The sequence below is a fragment of the Planococcus citri genome, chromosome 1 (assembly GCF_950023065.1).
Source record: "Planococcus citri chromosome 1, ihPlaCitr1.1, whole genome shotgun sequence".
Taxonomy (NCBI): domain Eukaryota; kingdom Metazoa; phylum Arthropoda; class Insecta; order Hemiptera; family Pseudococcidae; genus Planococcus; species Planococcus citri.
This window is the reverse complement of record NC_088677.1, coordinates 70,032,694-70,050,248: the sequence shown is the minus strand read 5'-3', so window position 1 is coordinate 70,050,248 and position 17,555 is coordinate 70,032,694. Positions and strand designations below refer to the sequence as shown.

The following is a 17,555-nucleotide window of genomic DNA, read 5'->3' as shown; positions in this document are numbered from 1 at the left end:
AAACATTACAAATAAAATTGATCAAATATGTACCATTGAAATTGAATAAAATTTGTCCGAAATCTATCATGAAAACAGTGCTTGAGATGTATGCACGTGAAAATAACTGAAAAATGTCAAAAACTGATGAAATTCGAGTAAAATTGAGATAAATTTGGCAACATTAGCTTGAAACATCGTTTAACGTCGATGAAGTAGAAGTATCTCAAAATTTAACTGAAGTCATGGTTTTTTTGTTTTGTTTTTTTTGGTAAAAATTTCAGGTTTAAACATTTTTACCAAAATTACTATAAGATGTCCTTTTCTTTTTGCCATGTGCTTTGTACGAGTACGTGTAGGTATTTACGGCGAACCGAGTATGCAATTCTATTAACACTATATTAAATGCGAGAAAAGTTCTGCTGCTTCGCCAAAATTTTCAAAAAAATAAGCCCTATACTGTTTTATTGCAAAATTTCAAAAAGTCTTGTTTTTTGACAGAATTTTTAAGAAAATGTTACTTTTTGTTAAAAAATTGAAAAAAACCTCTGTTTTTTCTGTTTTTTCTTTTTGGCAAAAATTGTAAGAAAAAATGTCTTGATTTTCTGAAAAAATGGCAAAAAGATCTTCATTTTCTATTCAATTTTTTTCCATTTTTTGTTCCTAGGTTTCGTAAAAAATTTCAAAATATTTTTTTTAATGTCAAAATTGTAAAAAAAAAGGTCTACTTTTTTTAATCAACATTTGAAATATTTGATTTATTTTCTTCTCATTTAAAGGTGTCTTGAAAAATATAGGTGGTACGTGTTGCAATAAAAAATGGATGAAAACAACTTAAGGTATAATTCAAAAATAAAAATGTTCACAAAAATTGGAAAGATTGGTAATAAAATTAAAGTAAGAAAAAGAAAATTGTTTTAAATGTGAATGCATTCTAAAAGAAAAATGTAAAAAACATTTTTTCGTTTTTGTACGTACCCTATGATTAAAATAGATTCAATTACATATAACGTTGGGCTTGTAAATTTAAATGCATAGAAATAAAATTGTTCTAAACAATATCATTTTACGTTCATAAATTGAAGTATTGACAAAAAATTAGACAGGTATGTGCTTATTAAACTTGAGAATCAGGTAGCTAGGCATTTAAATTTGAAGGGGAAAAAAATGTGCATCTCGATGGTTACCATTTGCTTCAGCTTTTGTTGAGTAGCTTTCCATATTTATTGTCAGGATTTTCAATGACCAGAAAAAGGGCATATTTCAAATTACCTAAGTACCTATGTATTTCGATTTGCTCTATTTTCATTTGATCTCTCCTTTCTATCTCTCTTCTTGTATCTCTAATTTGCTCTCAAATTGACTTCTGCTGGCAATATAACATTTTCTGATTCGTTTCATCTTTCTTGCCTGATCTTCATTGAGATTCCTGCTCGTAGATTTCAGGAAGATTTTCATCTGGATCGATATTCTTTGCTGTCCAGAAATCCAGAATTCTAATTCGTATCTGCCTCTTGCGAAGTGCTAAAGTGCTAATGCCGATGTAAATTTAATATCTTGGTACCTCCGTTCTCTGTCCCGCTCTACTCAATATTTCCTTAGACACCTCAACATGTATTCTCTTATCCAAGTGGTAATCCCATACCATATAAGTAATCTTGGAAATATCGGCGGTGCTAATCAAATGCCTGAATTTTCTGGCCAAAACAGCGTTTCTATTGCGTCCTAAAACGTGTTCAGTTCTAGTATGCACAATAACAGTATGTCTATCTCCGTATAATATAACATTGGGCCTAAAGTATTCCTCGCTGACGACAGTTTTATACTGGTATCTATATCTCATATTGATCGAGATCAAATTCAGCATCGAATACTGTACGCTCCTATTGACAAAGGTCAAATTGGCCTTGCCTTCGTAATGGAACAACGTAACTTGATCGTATAAACTTTGCAAACTATCCCTAAAGAATTCCGGCCGATCACCTTGGATACATTTGTGGAATTTCTCAGTCACCAATTCGATAGTTTCGTCCGAAATACCGTACTCTTGTTTATACTGCAGCATTAGGTGTTTGCTGAACTCATCCAGCATTTGATTATTTGGTATCTGAATCGATACCATTCTACGATACCGCAGAATTTGTCGTTTAATAGCTCCCAAGCTCAGGTAGCCTGCTGAGGCTAAGTAAGCTAGACCTACTTCGACTGCTGTACGTCTTTGTTCCAAATCGATCAATGATGACTGCTGGACTAGCAATTGTAATCCTACTATGTCCAGTTTAGTGAAATATAAGCTTTTAGCGTTGATCGTGATGCTCTGATTGTTGATTAGAAGCTCGAAACTGCCTCTCATTTTAGGTAAACTCATGATCATGTTGATTATCTCGTTTTCTCCTCGAGTATGCAAAGTATTGGCGAATTTTCTGGTCGCCAGGTATTCCACGATGGAAGGAGGTGAGTAAACTAGACAGCTGTGGTTTTCGTAACTGGCGTGGTATCCGCTGTACCATCGTTCGACCTCGGGAAATTGATAAGAGATTTTTAAATAGTCGAACAAAGCCTCCATTTCAGATTGAGTGAAACCGTAGAATTTCAGAAGGGGGTTCTCGTAAACGTAGTTGAATTCCCCTATCGTGTTCGGTGTGTGATGAGCTCCGGTTCCGAATTGAAAAGCTCCGGTTAGAACTCCTTTTTCTAAATACGTATTGTCTTTGAAGGCGAATCTCATCAGGCTTTTGAAAAAATATGAAATATCGGTTTCGTCTTGTTTGTCCGGAGGATGGGTGTTGTTGATTAGGATATTGAAATGATGCTCGTAATCATCGACCAAGATGACGATCCGTCTGCGGAAATGATTGAACAACAATCCGCAAAGGAATTTCAGACTGTGTTGCAAATTGGTCACGTTTTCCTGGTTCATGTTGACGAAGGTGGCGTATTTACAAAGCATATGATAGGATCTGCGACGAGCCGCCCGTGAAGCTTGTTCGTCTTGCATAACGGTAAATAAAGGTTTCACGACGAACCTGAATTGGTCAAATAGCTCTTTGAGATAGACTTTAACGTTGTCGAGGACTTCTTGATACGTGCTACCGAAAGCCATCCTTTTCATTTCGACCTTGACGACCGGGTATTTGCCTAAATGATCGCAGATGAATTCGTCATAAGCTGAGACCAGCAAAGGGTTTTGTAATTTGCCATATTTGTCAGCGTGCCACATCATTTCACCTTCGCTGAAGAATTTAAAGCTATTGGAGGCTCCTACCGGATGCAGTTCGTTACCTTCGTGGTCATAAGGCAGTTGTACGAAGGTTTTGATCATATCCAGATTCGTACTCTTACCCCAGCCTTTTGGCGCTGTCACCAAGATGGCGGCGTGTGAGCATTCGAAGATGGTCTTCAAGAGTAAACTCTTGTCTACGAATACATCGCTGTTTTCTACCAGTTCAACGAAACTGCTCGCATTTCTGGCGATTGGATCGGATCTGTTTAATGGTTCTTTCCTGTAGCTGATTGACGTATCCAACTCGAATGGTTTCCATTGTTCATCGATTGAGACCGATGAAACAAACAGGATAAGTGAACAGATCGCGAAAATGAGCCGGATACGGAGTTTGACCGGATCTGAGAGAAGTTTAAACACGGTTTAGCTGTTTGTTTGATAAAAAAACTATTGGAAAATTTGTATAATTACCTGCACGAGTATTTTGAGCCATAAGGGGTGGGTTTTAACGGCATTTGAGGTGTATTTGTTGACATAAAAGGGTTGGCGAGTCATCGATCGTTGAAATGACTGATGCTGCTTTCATCATTCGCGTGAGATAACCGTTATATGTGATTAGTTTTTTGCCATGTACTGATAATTACGGTGTAAATGTTACCTAATTTCGACTTCAAAGATTCCCTTCATCGTTGGTGATAATTAAAATTGCAGAATTGAGTCAGGTTTTGGTTTGTATGGATCGAAGTATTGCTTTAAAAATTTGAAAATTACTTTGAAAGTGATCCGATACTCGATAGTTGATTTATGAATTAGGTAATTTTTGTTGCTGCGGATCGTTGTGAGAGTATTATTAATCATCATGCTTTAGATAAATGATCTAGGTTAGATATGATTATTAATGGGTTGGTTTTACTGGCGTATAGTTGAAAAATGTTGAAGTATCGACTTTTCACCAAGTTTTTTTTTTCTTTATTTCCCTTAGGAACTGCTACAGGGTTGGTAGAACTGATTTCATGATTTTTGGACAGTGTCGTGCCATCAGTCAAATGGATCAAACATTTTTATCAAAGGTTTTTTTCGAGTACACCTGAAAAATTTTGAGTATCTAGACGAACAAAAAAATGAGTAGGTACCTAGATAGGTAGAGGTACCGAAAATTTTCCAAAAATGGAGACAAACTGGAGAAAAATTTGTAGTTGAAAAATTCTTCAAAAGTGCTCGAAGAAAAGTTTTGATAAAAATTTTTGATTTTCTGCCAGAATTATAACTCATTTTGATAGGTTGAGAAACTCTTTTTCAAAAAGAAATCCTGAAAACATGACCCAATTTTGAGCCTGAAATCCTTCAAATAGGGTAGAATTTCTATTGAAATTGAAGGCTATTTTGGTGGCTCATATGACTCCCATTTTGAACATTTTTGCAACTAGGACGAAATTTTCAATATCACTATCGTCAAATATCTGAATTTCTCGCGAAATTTGAACTCTTTTTGACTGATCACATGACGCTTTCAAAAATCCCAAATAAGCATGACTCAACTTTGGCTCCAAATTCTTGAAAAATGTTCCAAAAAGTTTTGATGGATATTTTTAGGTTTTTGAAGAAATTTCAAGCCATTTCGATAGATCACAAGATACTTTTTTTCCAAATCCTTTAAAAGCATGCCTCAAATTTGGGCTAAAAATCTCCAAAATGCTCAAAAAAACGTTGGAACTACATAAATGTGAATTTCTTGCAAAATCCATCCTATTTTGATTGGTTGTGTGACACTATTTTTTTCAATGATCTTGAAACTTACGGCCCAGTTTCGAACCTAATATTCTTCCAAAGTAATAAAAAAAAGTTTTGTTGGAAATTTTTGATTTTTGGTCAAATTTTGACCTATTTTGATGGGTCACATGTCATTTTTTTCAAAATTTCTCAGAATCATAACCTAATTTTGGACTTAAAATTTTTCAAAATTGCTTAAAATAATTTTCGTACAAATATTTGAATATTTAGCAAAATTTTAACTCGATTTGATGTATCACATGACATTTTTTCAAGGGTTCCAAAAAACATGACTCAATTTGGGACTCAAATTTTTTAGTTTTAAATTCTCAAAAAAAAAGTTTTTATGGCTTTTTGATATTGGAAAGTCATTTTGACAGGTTACAATACTCTTTTTACAAAAATCTGTGAAATCATGACCCAATTTTGGGCTAAAAAATCTTTAAAAATGCTCTAAATTTTTGTTTGCAGAGATGTGAATTTTTTGCAAAATTTGACTTATTTTTTGATATTATGTTGCATCACAATTTTTTTCAAAAATCTGGAAAATCGTGACCCAAGTTTGAGCTTGAAATTTTCCAAAAGTACTAAAATTAAGTTTTTATGGTAAGTAAGTAATTTTGTCACATTTTGATAGATTGCGTGACAAGTTTTCCAAAAATCCTGAATATCATGACCCAATTTTGGACTCCAACATCCAAAATCTCCAAAAGTGCTGAAAAAAGCTTTGAGATGAAAATTCATGATCTGCTTGCCAAGTTCATGACTTAATTTTTAAGAGAAGTTGGGTCATAGTTTTCAGGATTTTCGAAAAAAGAGCCATGTGACCGATCAAAACGAAATAAAATTTCACGAGGAATTCAAATATTTCGACGAAAATGTTTAATGAGTAAGTATTTTTGAAGTATTTCGAGCCCAAAATTGGGTTATTATATTCGATAGCTTTGAAAAAGGTGTCATAAGTTTCCGAATAGTTATACATTTTATGCAATCCATCAAAATGAGTCAAATAAGAATAAATACCTCTTTCAACATTTCAAAAGTTATGGAACTTGGTAAGAAAATCAAAAATGTGTACTACAACTTTTTTTGGTCACTTTTGAAGAATTTAAAGCCCAAAATTAGGTCATGATTTTTCATATTTTTGAAAAAGATATTGTCCTACGACCTATTAATGGATTGAAAATTCGCAAGAAATTCAAATATTTCGACAATAATTTTTTTGAGTAGATATTTCTAAAGAATTTTATTCCCCTCCCCCCCCCCCCGTTGGGTTATTATTATCAAGAGTTCTGACGATGGTACCATACGACCTATTAAAATGGGATAAAATTTAAACAGAAAACCAAAATTTTTCATCAAAACTTCTAACTTTTTTCGGAACACTTTTGAAGGAAAGTAAGCCCAAAATTGAGTTATTATATTCGATAGCTTTGAAAAAGGTGTCATAAGTTTCCGAATAGTTATACATTTTATGCAATCCATCAAAATGAGTCAAATAAGAATAAATACCTCTTTCAACATTTCAAAAGTTATGGAACTTGGTAAGAAAATCAAAAATGTGTACTACAACTTTTTTTGGTCACTTTTGAAGAATTTAAAGCCCAAAATTAGGTCATGATTTTTCATATTTTTGAAAAAGATATTGTCCTACGACCTATTAATGGATTGAAAATTCGCAAGAAATTCAAATATTTCGACAATAATTTTTTTGAGTAGATATTTCTAAAGAATTTTATTCCCCTCCCCCCCCCCCGTTGGGTTATTATTATCAAGAGTTCTGACGATGGTACCATACGACCTATTAAAATGGGATAAAATTTAAACAGAAAACCAAAATTTTTCATCAAAACTTCTAACTTTTTTCGGAACACTTTTGAAGGAAAGTAAGCCCAAAATTGAGTTGAATTTCCGGTCAGTTTCGAATTATTCTACAATAGTTCCTTCACCGAAAATTGTTTTAGCTGTTTTTACGAACATGGGCTCGGTGGATGTGGAATAGACTATGCTATGGATATGAGTTTTTTCGAGCCTCGACCGAATGACGCCTCTAAATAGGTATTTCCTGACATTTTACACCCATATCTACAAAAGACCAAGTGACTCTTTTTTACCGGTGGACTGGAGATTGTGGGGACCATTTTGGTACTTCAAAATACCTACTTGAAAATTTATGGTTTAAAGAAATCTCTTCTTTATTTTCAGTTCAACTCAACCACTATAACATTCTCCAATGTTTCTCTCTTTCAGTCAAAAAAATAAACCTACTTCAATGAATTTACCTAATTGATTACCCCTGCTACGTTTTATCTCAGCGAGTTCGGCATATTACAGATAAGAGATCTATTAGTCGATTTCAAATTGTTCAACTCGTCTTGGACGTTCTGACATTTCACCGATTAAAATTCATAATCCTCAGGTAAAAATGTAACTCATGTTTCCGTTCGTTTCATAACAATCATTCAACTCGAGTAGCTTGCAATGCTACGCACTATACTGCTCGTATGGTTATCATGGCCAACAACACTTCTTCCGGTATCCGAAGCAGTTCAAAGAAAATCAATCTGTATCAAAGAAGGTGTCACTGGCAAATATAAAATCAGCACGACGTCAAACACGTTTCAAAGTCTGCTCGAAGACAACGATATGTTCGTCGACAGAAGTCTGTTCATCAAAGAAATAATCCAATGTAAGAACAAAGTGATTTTACTGAGCCAACCCACCAACTGGGGTAAGAGTACCACTTTAGACATGCTCAAGACTTTTTTCGAATTACCCATCAATCACATAGGTCGCATAATGGGGCCTAAAAACGAAACTAGGGGCTATCGCATGTTCAAATATGGTCATATCACTTTACAAGGGCTCACTCTAGGGTACCTTACAAAACCAATGATGATATCGCAAACCAGACTCTTTGAAAAGCATCAAGGTAATTCACCGGTTATATTTCTGAATTTAGAGGTGGTCACGGGTACCGGATACGTGGACATGTTTCGATCTTTTAATGCCATGATGAGAGAAGTGTACAAGCAGCATTCGTACCTGGCGTTTTTGCTTCGTCGTCTGTTAGACGATCCGCAGGTCGAGTCCGAGGATCGAGAAATTATCGAAGAAGACTTGGAAGCGTTTCACAGGATTATTTTCGGACTCGAGGATGAAATGGAACCGATACAAGACAGTCTGAGGCTTTTGAGCCAGCTACTGTATCGGTATTATGAAAGAAAAGTGTACATATTGATCGATAACTACGAAGGATCTATTATGAAGATGCTGCTGGACCCAGAGTTCTTGAGGATAAACGAGGATAGTGTTATTAGGCTGTATTCCGAAGTCTTTGCTTCGGCTTTCAACGATAACGAAGCTTTAGAAAAAGCTGTACTGTTTGGAGCTTTGGATCTGTGCGTCGATCGTCTATTTCCTTCGATGGATCTGCTACGGTATGATTTCTTCAATAACCCTTGGTCCGAGTTTTTTGGTATCTCGCAAGTGGAACTGGAACGATTATTCGCGTTGGCCAATGTTTCCAGCGAAATCCTGCCCGAATTCAGGATCCGATATGGTGGCTACGTTACGAGCTCTAATCCTCTGCCGCTTTACAATCCCTGGTCTGTGATTAGCTTTTTATTCGAGAATCACAAAATGATCAATTACTGGAACTCTTTCCAAGATGCCAGATTCGCGCTGAATTCTCTAAGAATCGTGTCTCCTCGTGTAATCGTTGAAAGAGCTATCTTAGAATACGATACCGTCCTCCGTATGCCTAATCTCAGGCTGGAAAAAGTACACGTAGTCGAGCCGAGAGACGCCTTGTACCAAATGCTCAACAGTCAGTCTCCCAAAGTCAACAATGATACAATCGATGGAGTAATCGTGAGGCTGTGCGCTGCCGGATTTTTCACCTATGCGATGCACAGATTTGACTCGAAAACTGGTATAAACCAAACTGTAATCCGAGTACCGAATTGGGAAGCTACCGACGAACTTATCATGCGGTTGAAATGGGTATACCAGATGGTCGAAAGGATATCGCCTATGGGAATGAAATCCATGATTTATCATTTAACCACGTTCATCCAAAACGACGATATTTACGCCAAAGGTTTCGAATTCGAGTTTACCTCGATTTGCTTCATGTATAAAATCTACAAAAACCAATTCGCCCAACCTGATCCGAAAAAATTAGCGATAGTGAATACAGACTTTGTCAATTCATTCTTCACCTATTGCGGTTTTGAGATGATTTTCTCCGAAGGATTCCGAGGCAATATATCGTTCCTCGATTCGGAACCTACTTACATGATGTATAAAGGTAATCGAGGGTTTATTCTTAAAGTCCGACTGAATTTCCCATCTGGTAAAGCAACGTGGCAGGAGTTTAAGCATTTCAAAACTGAGTTTGATACGATACCGGGGATAGAAACGGTTAAAGTTATCGGTATTGGTATTACGGTCAAAAGAAAGGTCAATATTTATGCCAGAGTTCATCGAGTTAACGAATCGCTGTATAATACGAGATCGTGGGACAAGTATCGGCCTTATGCTCCTCCTGAAGAAGAATATGAATGGGAAGAATGAACCTATATTTTTAGGGAGTTTTTTAGAACATTTTGGTCGGATGGACAATTTCCTGTGTTGGTGGATTTGTCATCGAGATTTTTTTAATTTTATTTTTTTAATGTTATTATCAGTATTATCAAAGCTACATTTGTCAACACTTTAACAATAAATACCTTATTCAAATTCTACCCAGTGAATTAGAGCCAAACATTGTTTTTTTTTTCAACCCAGTACGTCACATTGCGCTTTGGGTTTAGGTCCTACGATTTTGCTCAATTCATTTTGTAAATCTCCTATGTTAGAATAGAGCAAAAATCGCCATTATTGAGCCCCCCCCCCCATCATTACACCAAGTGGGCCCTAAGTGGTTTTTTTTTAGCAGTTAACGTCATCATTAGTCATCAAAATTAGGTACCTGTAAACTAAACAAATCGTGTTCCAATTTTGACCAATAGGGTCGTTGAAGGAGTCTTATCGAAAAAATGAGTCAATATTCGTACTCATCGCTCTTAAAACGTATGAAAAGATATGTTACATAATATTTGAAATTTTTTAGAGCATTTTGAGCAAAATTTTTGAACCCCAGATGTTCATAAATATCATGAAAATTCATACTAACAAATAAGTGATTTTTTTCAAATTTTCAGCTTTAAGCTCCGCAATTTGACAAACTTTTGAACATTGAGCTTTCAAAAAAGGCACAACTTTGCACAACAAATTTCAATATAGATGATGTTTTAAAAAAATTGACCAACAAGGAAATCTCTCGAGGTATTATGGAAGACTGTGGTTTTTGGAAGATCAAGTTAAAATTTCAATTGTGCAGATTGATTTTTCAAATTTTGGCGAATTTTTTAAAATTCAAGATGGTCAATTTTTGGTGTTCCTAGGTAGGTATACTTTGTAAAAAAATATTCTTATGTAGTAAAGATGATGAAAATTATTCCTGAAAATAATATCAATTCCCCTGAACCGAACCTCATCATTTCCTATTCTTCTGGCGATTTCACTTCCTTTTTAGATTTCTCCAATAATTGAGAATTTCTCCAGAAGGTGTGGAGATCAATTTGGGTAGCTCAAAATCGAATTGTGGCTAATTCTCGACCTGTTCTATGAGTTTATGTACTATATTTGAACCGATTTTCAGGTGGATATTTCTAGTGTGTGTTTTTTGTCAGTATATTTTATGTACCTAGGAAAAAAATTCAAAAAATCAGAATCTTTCTGTTCTTATGGAAATTTGGATTCGGGAGGCTTGCTCTGTACAAGACAATTTCAAAAAGCTCACAAAAAAGAATATGAGTCAGATTTTTTTAGTTGTTTTATTTTGTTTTCACCATAAATCAGCATTTTTCCTCTTTTGGTTGAAAAAAACACACTCAAAATGTCAATGAACTCTTTGAGCAGGTCAAAAATGAGTCACAGCTCAATTTTCAACTACCAAAATTAATTTCCTCGCCTTCTGGAGAAATCAAAAATCAAACTGGGTCCTCCAGAATTCACGGAAATGGTGGAATTCAGTTTTCAGTTCAGGATTACACAATTTTCATCATTTTATCCATGGGTCTTTAATTATACTGCGATTTTCAAATTTGACTCTCTCCAATTCTAAGATCTAATCTAAATACATAATTCCGAATGAACCGCATTCCCCAACTTGAACCTCATTTTATCCATTAAGTTACTTTTTATGCCATACAAAGTCTAATGAACTTTTACCTTGCAGTGATTTCTGCCTCTGCCATTATGGATTTTTTTAGGCAAGAATTTTTTTGATATTGTGCTGCTAGATTTTCTGATAAATTTTTTTGAAGAAACCTATTTTGGTTTACCAGAACAAAAGTTGAGCAATTAGTCACTTTGTGCTAGTGCTTGACGCTTGTGCTACATATGATTATGAAGCGTTGGAAGAAGAAGTTCAAAAGTCAGTGTCAGATATCATTGTTAATAATATTAAGGTACAAGACTACAAGTGTGTAAAATACATTGGTACTTATACTTAATCACAAATCACTTATCCTATCATTCAAGAACCCCTGAATTTTCCCACTAGTTCAACTCCATCGAAATACTTATTACTTACCCGATCCAACATTTTTAGAAAAATAATCAGTCAATGGATCATTAAAGATCTCTTGCCACATTAATGTACTCTTGCAAGACCATTTCAAAATTTCCTTATCAGTCTATTTCAATTTCAGCGGCGAATTACAAAACTCACAAGTAATCTTAGTGTAGTCTGATATCATCAACTTTCAACCTCGATAGTTGAATAGCATTCTCAAAAACTTGATTCGTGAAATAGTAGTAGATTTGGGTGTACCTTTGGTATATGTCCTTCGACTTCGGGTCCAGTATTCTATTGTCGTTGTAGGCAAACTTTCTGTTGTACGAAGTGTAGTGATAACTCTTGTCTTATTAAAGAATGGTTTGCCTGAAGGTCTGGTGAAATTAGAACCAATTTTTGAGCCTGGTTGTGATGTCCGGTTCATCGATATTGTGGAGAAGGATCCCTGAGGTCTTTTCGGTTTAGTAATTTTTGTCCAGTTCTTGTTGACAAACGTTGTTGCATTAAAGTTTTTGACCTTTTGTCTTTTTGTGAACGATTGATTTGCTGATTTGGTGAATTGAGGGTTAGATTTTGATACTGTGGCAGCGAATGATGTGGTGGATAATTTCGGATCTGGTGTAATATTGATTATTGTTGTCAAATTGTTAGTTTGAAGCGGAGTTTTGTTAATATCTGTGACTTTTATTTCATTTGTAACTGATTTGTTTGACGATTGTGTTACTTCCAGGTTGGATTTAGAATCTGATGTTGATGTCTCATCTGTTGAACTTGACAAAGGGGATGATGATGGAGGCTGATCTGGTGTAATTGTGGTTATTGGTGAAGAAGTAGCTTTAGAATTAGTCACACTGATCTTATTTGTGATTGATCCACTTAGAGATGAGGTCTGTCCTGAGGTAGAATTTGAACCCGATTGTGACACCATGGTAATTGCTACAGATAGAATTTCATTTGTAACAGATTCATTTGACAATTTTGTGACTTCAGGGTTTGATTTTGAGTCTGATTTTGACGCTGAGTCTGTTGACAAAGAAGATGATGGAGATGATTGTGGCAGATCCGGTATAATTGTGGTTACTGTTGTGAAATTAGTATGTGGTGAAGTAGTAGTTTCAGACTTGGTCACATTGATCTTATTTGTGATTGGTCCTTTTGAAGATGTGGTCTGTTCTGAGGTAGAATTTGAAACTGATTGTGACTCTGTGGTGGCGATTGCTACAGATGATGATTGTTCAACTGGTACAGAACGTGTAATTCTGGTTATTTCTCTCAAGCTGCTTTCTGTGAAAACAGTTGTACTGAATTTATCTGAGATGAATTGAGATGTAGGAAAATTTGTGTAAATTTCAATACCTTCTGTGACAGAGCTCAAAGTTTGCGTGACAGTTGTTTCATTTGAGGATTTGGTTACTCCTAAGGTGGATTTTGATTCGGTTGAAATAGGCTCTGTGGGTAGGGTCTGATGAACCCGGTTTATGTTGATGGCATCTGTCGGAATAATTGTCTTATTGGTATCATTTTGTTGTTGGATTTTGTTGGGATCAGTTGTGTGGTTTTGTGTCTCAATAATTGTCATGCTTTTTGTGGCATCATCATTTCTGATAGTGCCTTCTGTGCTTTTTGTTGTTGGGTTGGTTGTATTGAGATTTGTTCTAGAACTTTGTTTTGTTGATTCAGTCTTATGATCAGATATTTGAGTTTCTATAGCTTCTATCTTCACAGTGTTATCAGTTGCTTTACTTGTGGATGATTCAGTTGCAGATTTGGCAACATCAGGATTGAGTTGAGAAACTGATGTGGATCCATCAAAATTGGGTATTGTACATGAGGAATGCTGAGTGGCAAAGGTAGAATTACCCTGGAGCTTGGCATTGCGAGTGTGCTTTGTCATTACAATCTTGGAATTTGTCACTCTTGTCTGATTTCTGAACTTATCGTTCAGTGATTTGGTAACATTAGGGTTGAATTTAGATCCTGATTTCATCTTTTTAGTCTGTGGTGATTTTGAGGCTGCTTTGGTTGGCCGAGGCTTTGTTGGTTTAGTTTTCTTTGTAGTCATTTCCACGGGCGCGCGAGTGGTAATTTCAATTGGAGGTTCTTCTCCATAACGTCGAATACAAATTTCAGTCTCATTTGCCACACCAATCACTATGTATGTTACTGAAGTAGCACTCGCTTCAGAACCAAGTTCTGTCCATGGATGTGTATAATTTTCAATTTGATTCAAGACATCTGTGTTGTCGACGGATTGATTATTGTTGAATACAACCATAGAAGATACGTTCTGTTTGCAAATAATGAAACCATTGTTGATTTTATGATCTAATTGATAACCGTGATGATATTTTAATCTTAATCCGATGTAATCAATTATGTGTTTGGTATGGTTTAGTTTGGATGCAGTTTCTTTTTTGAAAAAAAGAATTTCATTACTTTCAGTGGAATCTCCCTCAAATTTATCGGTATTGTTATGTTTCTGTTTTGATGAATTGGAATTGCCCTCGTTGATCTGGTTTGGTTTGGATGCGGACTCATTTTCAACTGCAGAATGATTTTCACCAATTGCAGTGGCATTTCCCTCAAATTGATTGGTTTCGTTATGTTCACATTTTGATGAATTGGAATTGTCCTCGAGTAATTCTTTGGGTTTGTCGAATAAAACTCGGAATGATCCAACTAGAGTATCGAGAAACTGCTCGCGTTGCCGACTGAATAAATAAGCGTTTAATTTGGCGGTCGCATTGTCAGCTTTTGTAATATTAATACTCAGATACCCTTGGTAAGTTTTCCTCACTTTATCATAAGTAGCATTTTTAATTTCGTAATTGGCTATTCTCAGATTGAACATGGTCTCGTGATCGTAAGATGGGTAATTGGACCAAGTCAAATACCCCATGTCAACTTGATACATTAAAGTTTGGGATATTTCTTTGAATCCTAAGTTGCTCAGTGCAGATGGATCCTTACCTATGCAAAATCCAAGCGTGTTCCTCAGAGTCCATAAATCAGGTTCGGCGAATTCCTCAAACGGACGAGGTGGGAATTCAGCTCGATCACTTAGAAAATCCAACCATTGTTCTCCCAGCTCGTCAATACCCCATATTTGATTCATAAACCACTTGCTCTTGATTTCATTTTCCCAATGGTTTGTTAGCTGTTTGCTTTTGAAGAATTTCATTACTGACCAAGGATTATAAATAGGACTATGCTGACCCATCTGATACCCTTTGTAGTATTCTCGCATTTGGTTTAGTTTATTTTCGGGTATGTTGAAATGTTTAGCTTGGGCTCGGATATCTTTTTCAGTAAACCCGAAGAAGTGTGAAAGATCATTATTGAAAGCATGATAGATGGCCTTTGAGCCAGGTAGAGAGCTCATTAGGTTTTTATGCATGCTCAAAGTTCCTGTAAGGATGATTCTATGCCAGATATCGTCTCTGCTGAAAACTGTGGCGATAAAATTGGTGAAAAATTTCATCGCTTGTTCGGATTCTTCGTCGTTGATGTAGGATTTGTGTATAAATTGGCTCAACATATAATCGTACTCGTCGACGAATAGAATAGGTTTCTTTTCAAAGAACTTGATCACCATCTGTGCTAAAAATATCATCGAATCGGGTAAATCAATGGCTGGGTCGAGTTCGGTATTCCATTCCAATTCAGTGTGATTAAAGTAATCGAAGAGTTGGTTATATCGTGAACATTCGTCGGTTGACATTATCGATCTCAAAAATGAATATCTTCTGAATTCGTGCCCTACACGATCTCTGAAGCAGCTCCAACTCAATTTGTACTGGATTCCCCACAAATTGCTCAGGTCGAAGTAGATCGCCGGGTACTGAGCGGCGTGTTGATCGATCAAATCCATATGGCGAGATATCAAAGGACGCTCGAATAATTGCACTTGCTCAGTGCTATTTTCGTTTTCCTGAAGGATTTTCCCAAAGGTAAAAAAGTTATAAGCGAAGGTGTCCTTAGGAGGGAGAATCGAAAAGTTGGAATCGAGCTGAATTTCCGCAAACATACGAATCATCTCGAGGTTGATTGATTTGGAAAACTTGTGCGGTAGGTAGAAAATAGTCAAGTAGGTGTGTTCTTTGAAGATTTCTTTCAGTAGAAGGGTCTTGTCGACGAAGATGTCGTTTTTATCGAGTAATATTCTGAATGTTTTGCATCCTTCGAAGGACATTGTTGCGTTGTATTGAAAAGTTGACGAGTTTTTGATGCATTGTGAGGTCTCTTCGAGGTATTCTGAAGTAGCTCTGCAGGCAGCTGACAAGGTTATCAGTGATATGAGGCTGAGAAATAACATGGTTCGAGGTTGATGGCACCTGTAATATCAGTCGTGATTAAAATTGGACTGTGATGTGCGATATAACACGTCTCCATAACGAAATTGTTCGAAAAAAATGTTCGAAATAAACTCACCTCTGCTGCCTCTTTCTTATTCAAATTCAAGAAGAATGTTCAAAATAGACCAACTTCATGGTGACGTTTTTGAATTTGAAATTAAAACTATTTTCAAGCGATTTGTTCAAATAAATTTTATTCAAATGTGCAGTTTTTATTTCACATTGCTGATGGTTTATTTCATGCAGTGATTTTGAAAGCTGAAAAATTATCTCTTTCGTATTTCTCCCTCCTATCTTTCTAAAGCAGAAGTTTATTATCAGATTAAATAGTTTTGAAATTTTTCACACCTACTTAGTTTTCCTTATTGATTATCAGAACTGCCAACCTACATAGTAAAGTATATGGTAGAGATATGAACTGTAATGATTTTTAATTACCACTTTGAACCTAAGCATTGATAAGAAATCTAATCTGAACAGCATTCATCTGACTGAACGGAAACAAAATTACTTGGGGTTCCAAAAAATTGAATTTTTCGAGGCACTCGATAAAAAAGATGATTATTTATTGGTGTTTGAATTTTTTTATTGACATTTTTCTCTATTTTCTTTGAATTAATTCTTCAGTTTCGACGATAGGCCTAATTCTGCCTCCATATCCAAAATCGAGGGTTCATTTTGGTTCTCCGAAAAAAAAAAAAAAACATTTAGAAGGGAAAGCAATTGAATAATTCATCTTGGGCAGAAGTTCACTTACAAGGTAGCAAACCGGAAGAAAAATATTTGAATCGGATAAAATCGAATCGGAAAGTACGCAAAATACCCCCCCCCCTCCTTGGAAAAAATGAAAAATCTGGCGTCGCAGATTTTTGGAGCGTTGAAAAAAAATTTAAATCAAATATTTGGAGCAAAAAGTTGAGAAAAACAAATTTAAACCTGATTGAGTCAGGCAGCTGAATATATTCAAAAGACTGCTCTCTTTCTCTCACGCACGAATCGATTAAAAACGGTTGAAAGCTGTTTTAAGAAGTTTTGCAACCTTCAGAATTTTTTTGGAAGTTGGAATTTTTGCAAAACTTCACCAAATGAAAATCAGATGCAAAAATTAAGTGTTATACTCATTATCGATGGGTGTTGCTGTTGAATTTGTTATTTCCAAATCATCAAATTATTCAACAAGTACCTACCTACTACCTAGTTCATTTGGATAGATTTTGGGGATTTTTTTTTGGAATACTGGAATTCCCAAAATGTTGTTGGAGGCTCTGGAGTGGCTTAAAAGCACTTCTAGTCGACACTGTATGTGAAAAAATGGATCATAAAAGAATTCCAGCTTTCCGACCGGGTCAAGGGTAAAATTGTGTGGAATTTGGAATTTTCCAAAATCTACAGGAGGCTCCAGAATTGTTCAAAATGGTTCGAAATCTTTTCCAATCTATTTGGAAAGGCAAAAACAGAGAACCTATCAAATTTTAGCTACCTGGCTCAATTAAATGAAAATTTGACTTTTTGGCCCAAGTTCCAAAATTAACTTGAGTGTATGGAAAGTGGAATTTTAGCTGATGGAGAATTTTGTACGTTTTTTCGATCTATCTATTTT

The 17,555-nt window shown here is 35.5% G+C and overlaps 2 protein-coding genes across 3 annotated transcripts; both read right to left on the bottom strand.

Annotated features, from left to right (window-relative positions):
- Window positions 1–1,093: 1,093 nt before the first annotated feature.
- Window positions 1,094–4,025, bottom strand: LOC135837455 (uncharacterized). Its single transcript, XM_065352770.1, has 2 exons — window positions 3,674–4,025; window positions 1,094–3,603 (listed from the first exon to the last, which is right to left on the bottom strand). Exons 1-2 carry the CDS (start codon window positions 3,693–3,695, stop codon window positions 1,529–1,531), a joined length of 2,097 nt encoding a protein of 698 aa, XP_065208842.1. The 5' UTR covers window positions 3,696–4,025; the 3' UTR covers window positions 1,094–1,528.
- A 7,432-nt stretch (window positions 4,026–11,457) lies between these two features.
- Window positions 11,458–16,220, bottom strand: LOC135837798 (serine-rich adhesin for platelets-like). 2 transcript variants are annotated; one of them, XM_065353307.1, is made up of 3 exons: window positions 16,032–16,220; window positions 12,957–15,934; window positions 11,458–12,884 (listed from the first exon to the last, which is right to left on the bottom strand). In XM_065353307.1, the coding sequence occupies exons 2-3, from the start codon at window positions 15,913–15,915 to the stop codon at window positions 11,788–11,790; spliced, it is 4,056 nt and encodes a 1,351-aa protein (XP_065209379.1). In that variant the 5' UTR covers window positions 15,916–15,934; window positions 16,032–16,220; the 3' UTR covers window positions 11,458–11,787. The 2 variants fall into 2 exon arrangements, with proteins under 2 accessions (XP_065209379.1, XP_065209296.1); XM_065353224.1 differs by having other exon boundaries at window positions 11,458–15,934; window positions 16,032–16,219.
- Between the last annotated feature and the right edge of the window lie 1,335 nt (window positions 16,221–17,555).

Excerpts from the sequence above, each read along its gene's own strand:
- LOC135837798 (XM_065353224.1), bottom strand. The coding sequence starts at position 15,915 with ATGTTATTTCTCAGCCTCATATCACTGATAACCTTGTCAGCTGCCTGC.
- LOC135837455 (XM_065352770.1), bottom strand. The coding sequence starts at position 3,695 with ATGGCTCAAAATACTCGTGCAG. Across the intron at positions 3,604-3,673 it reads GGCTCAAAATACTCGTGCAG|ATCCGGTCAAACTCCGTATC; the intron begins GTAATTATACAA and ends AACTTCTCTCAG.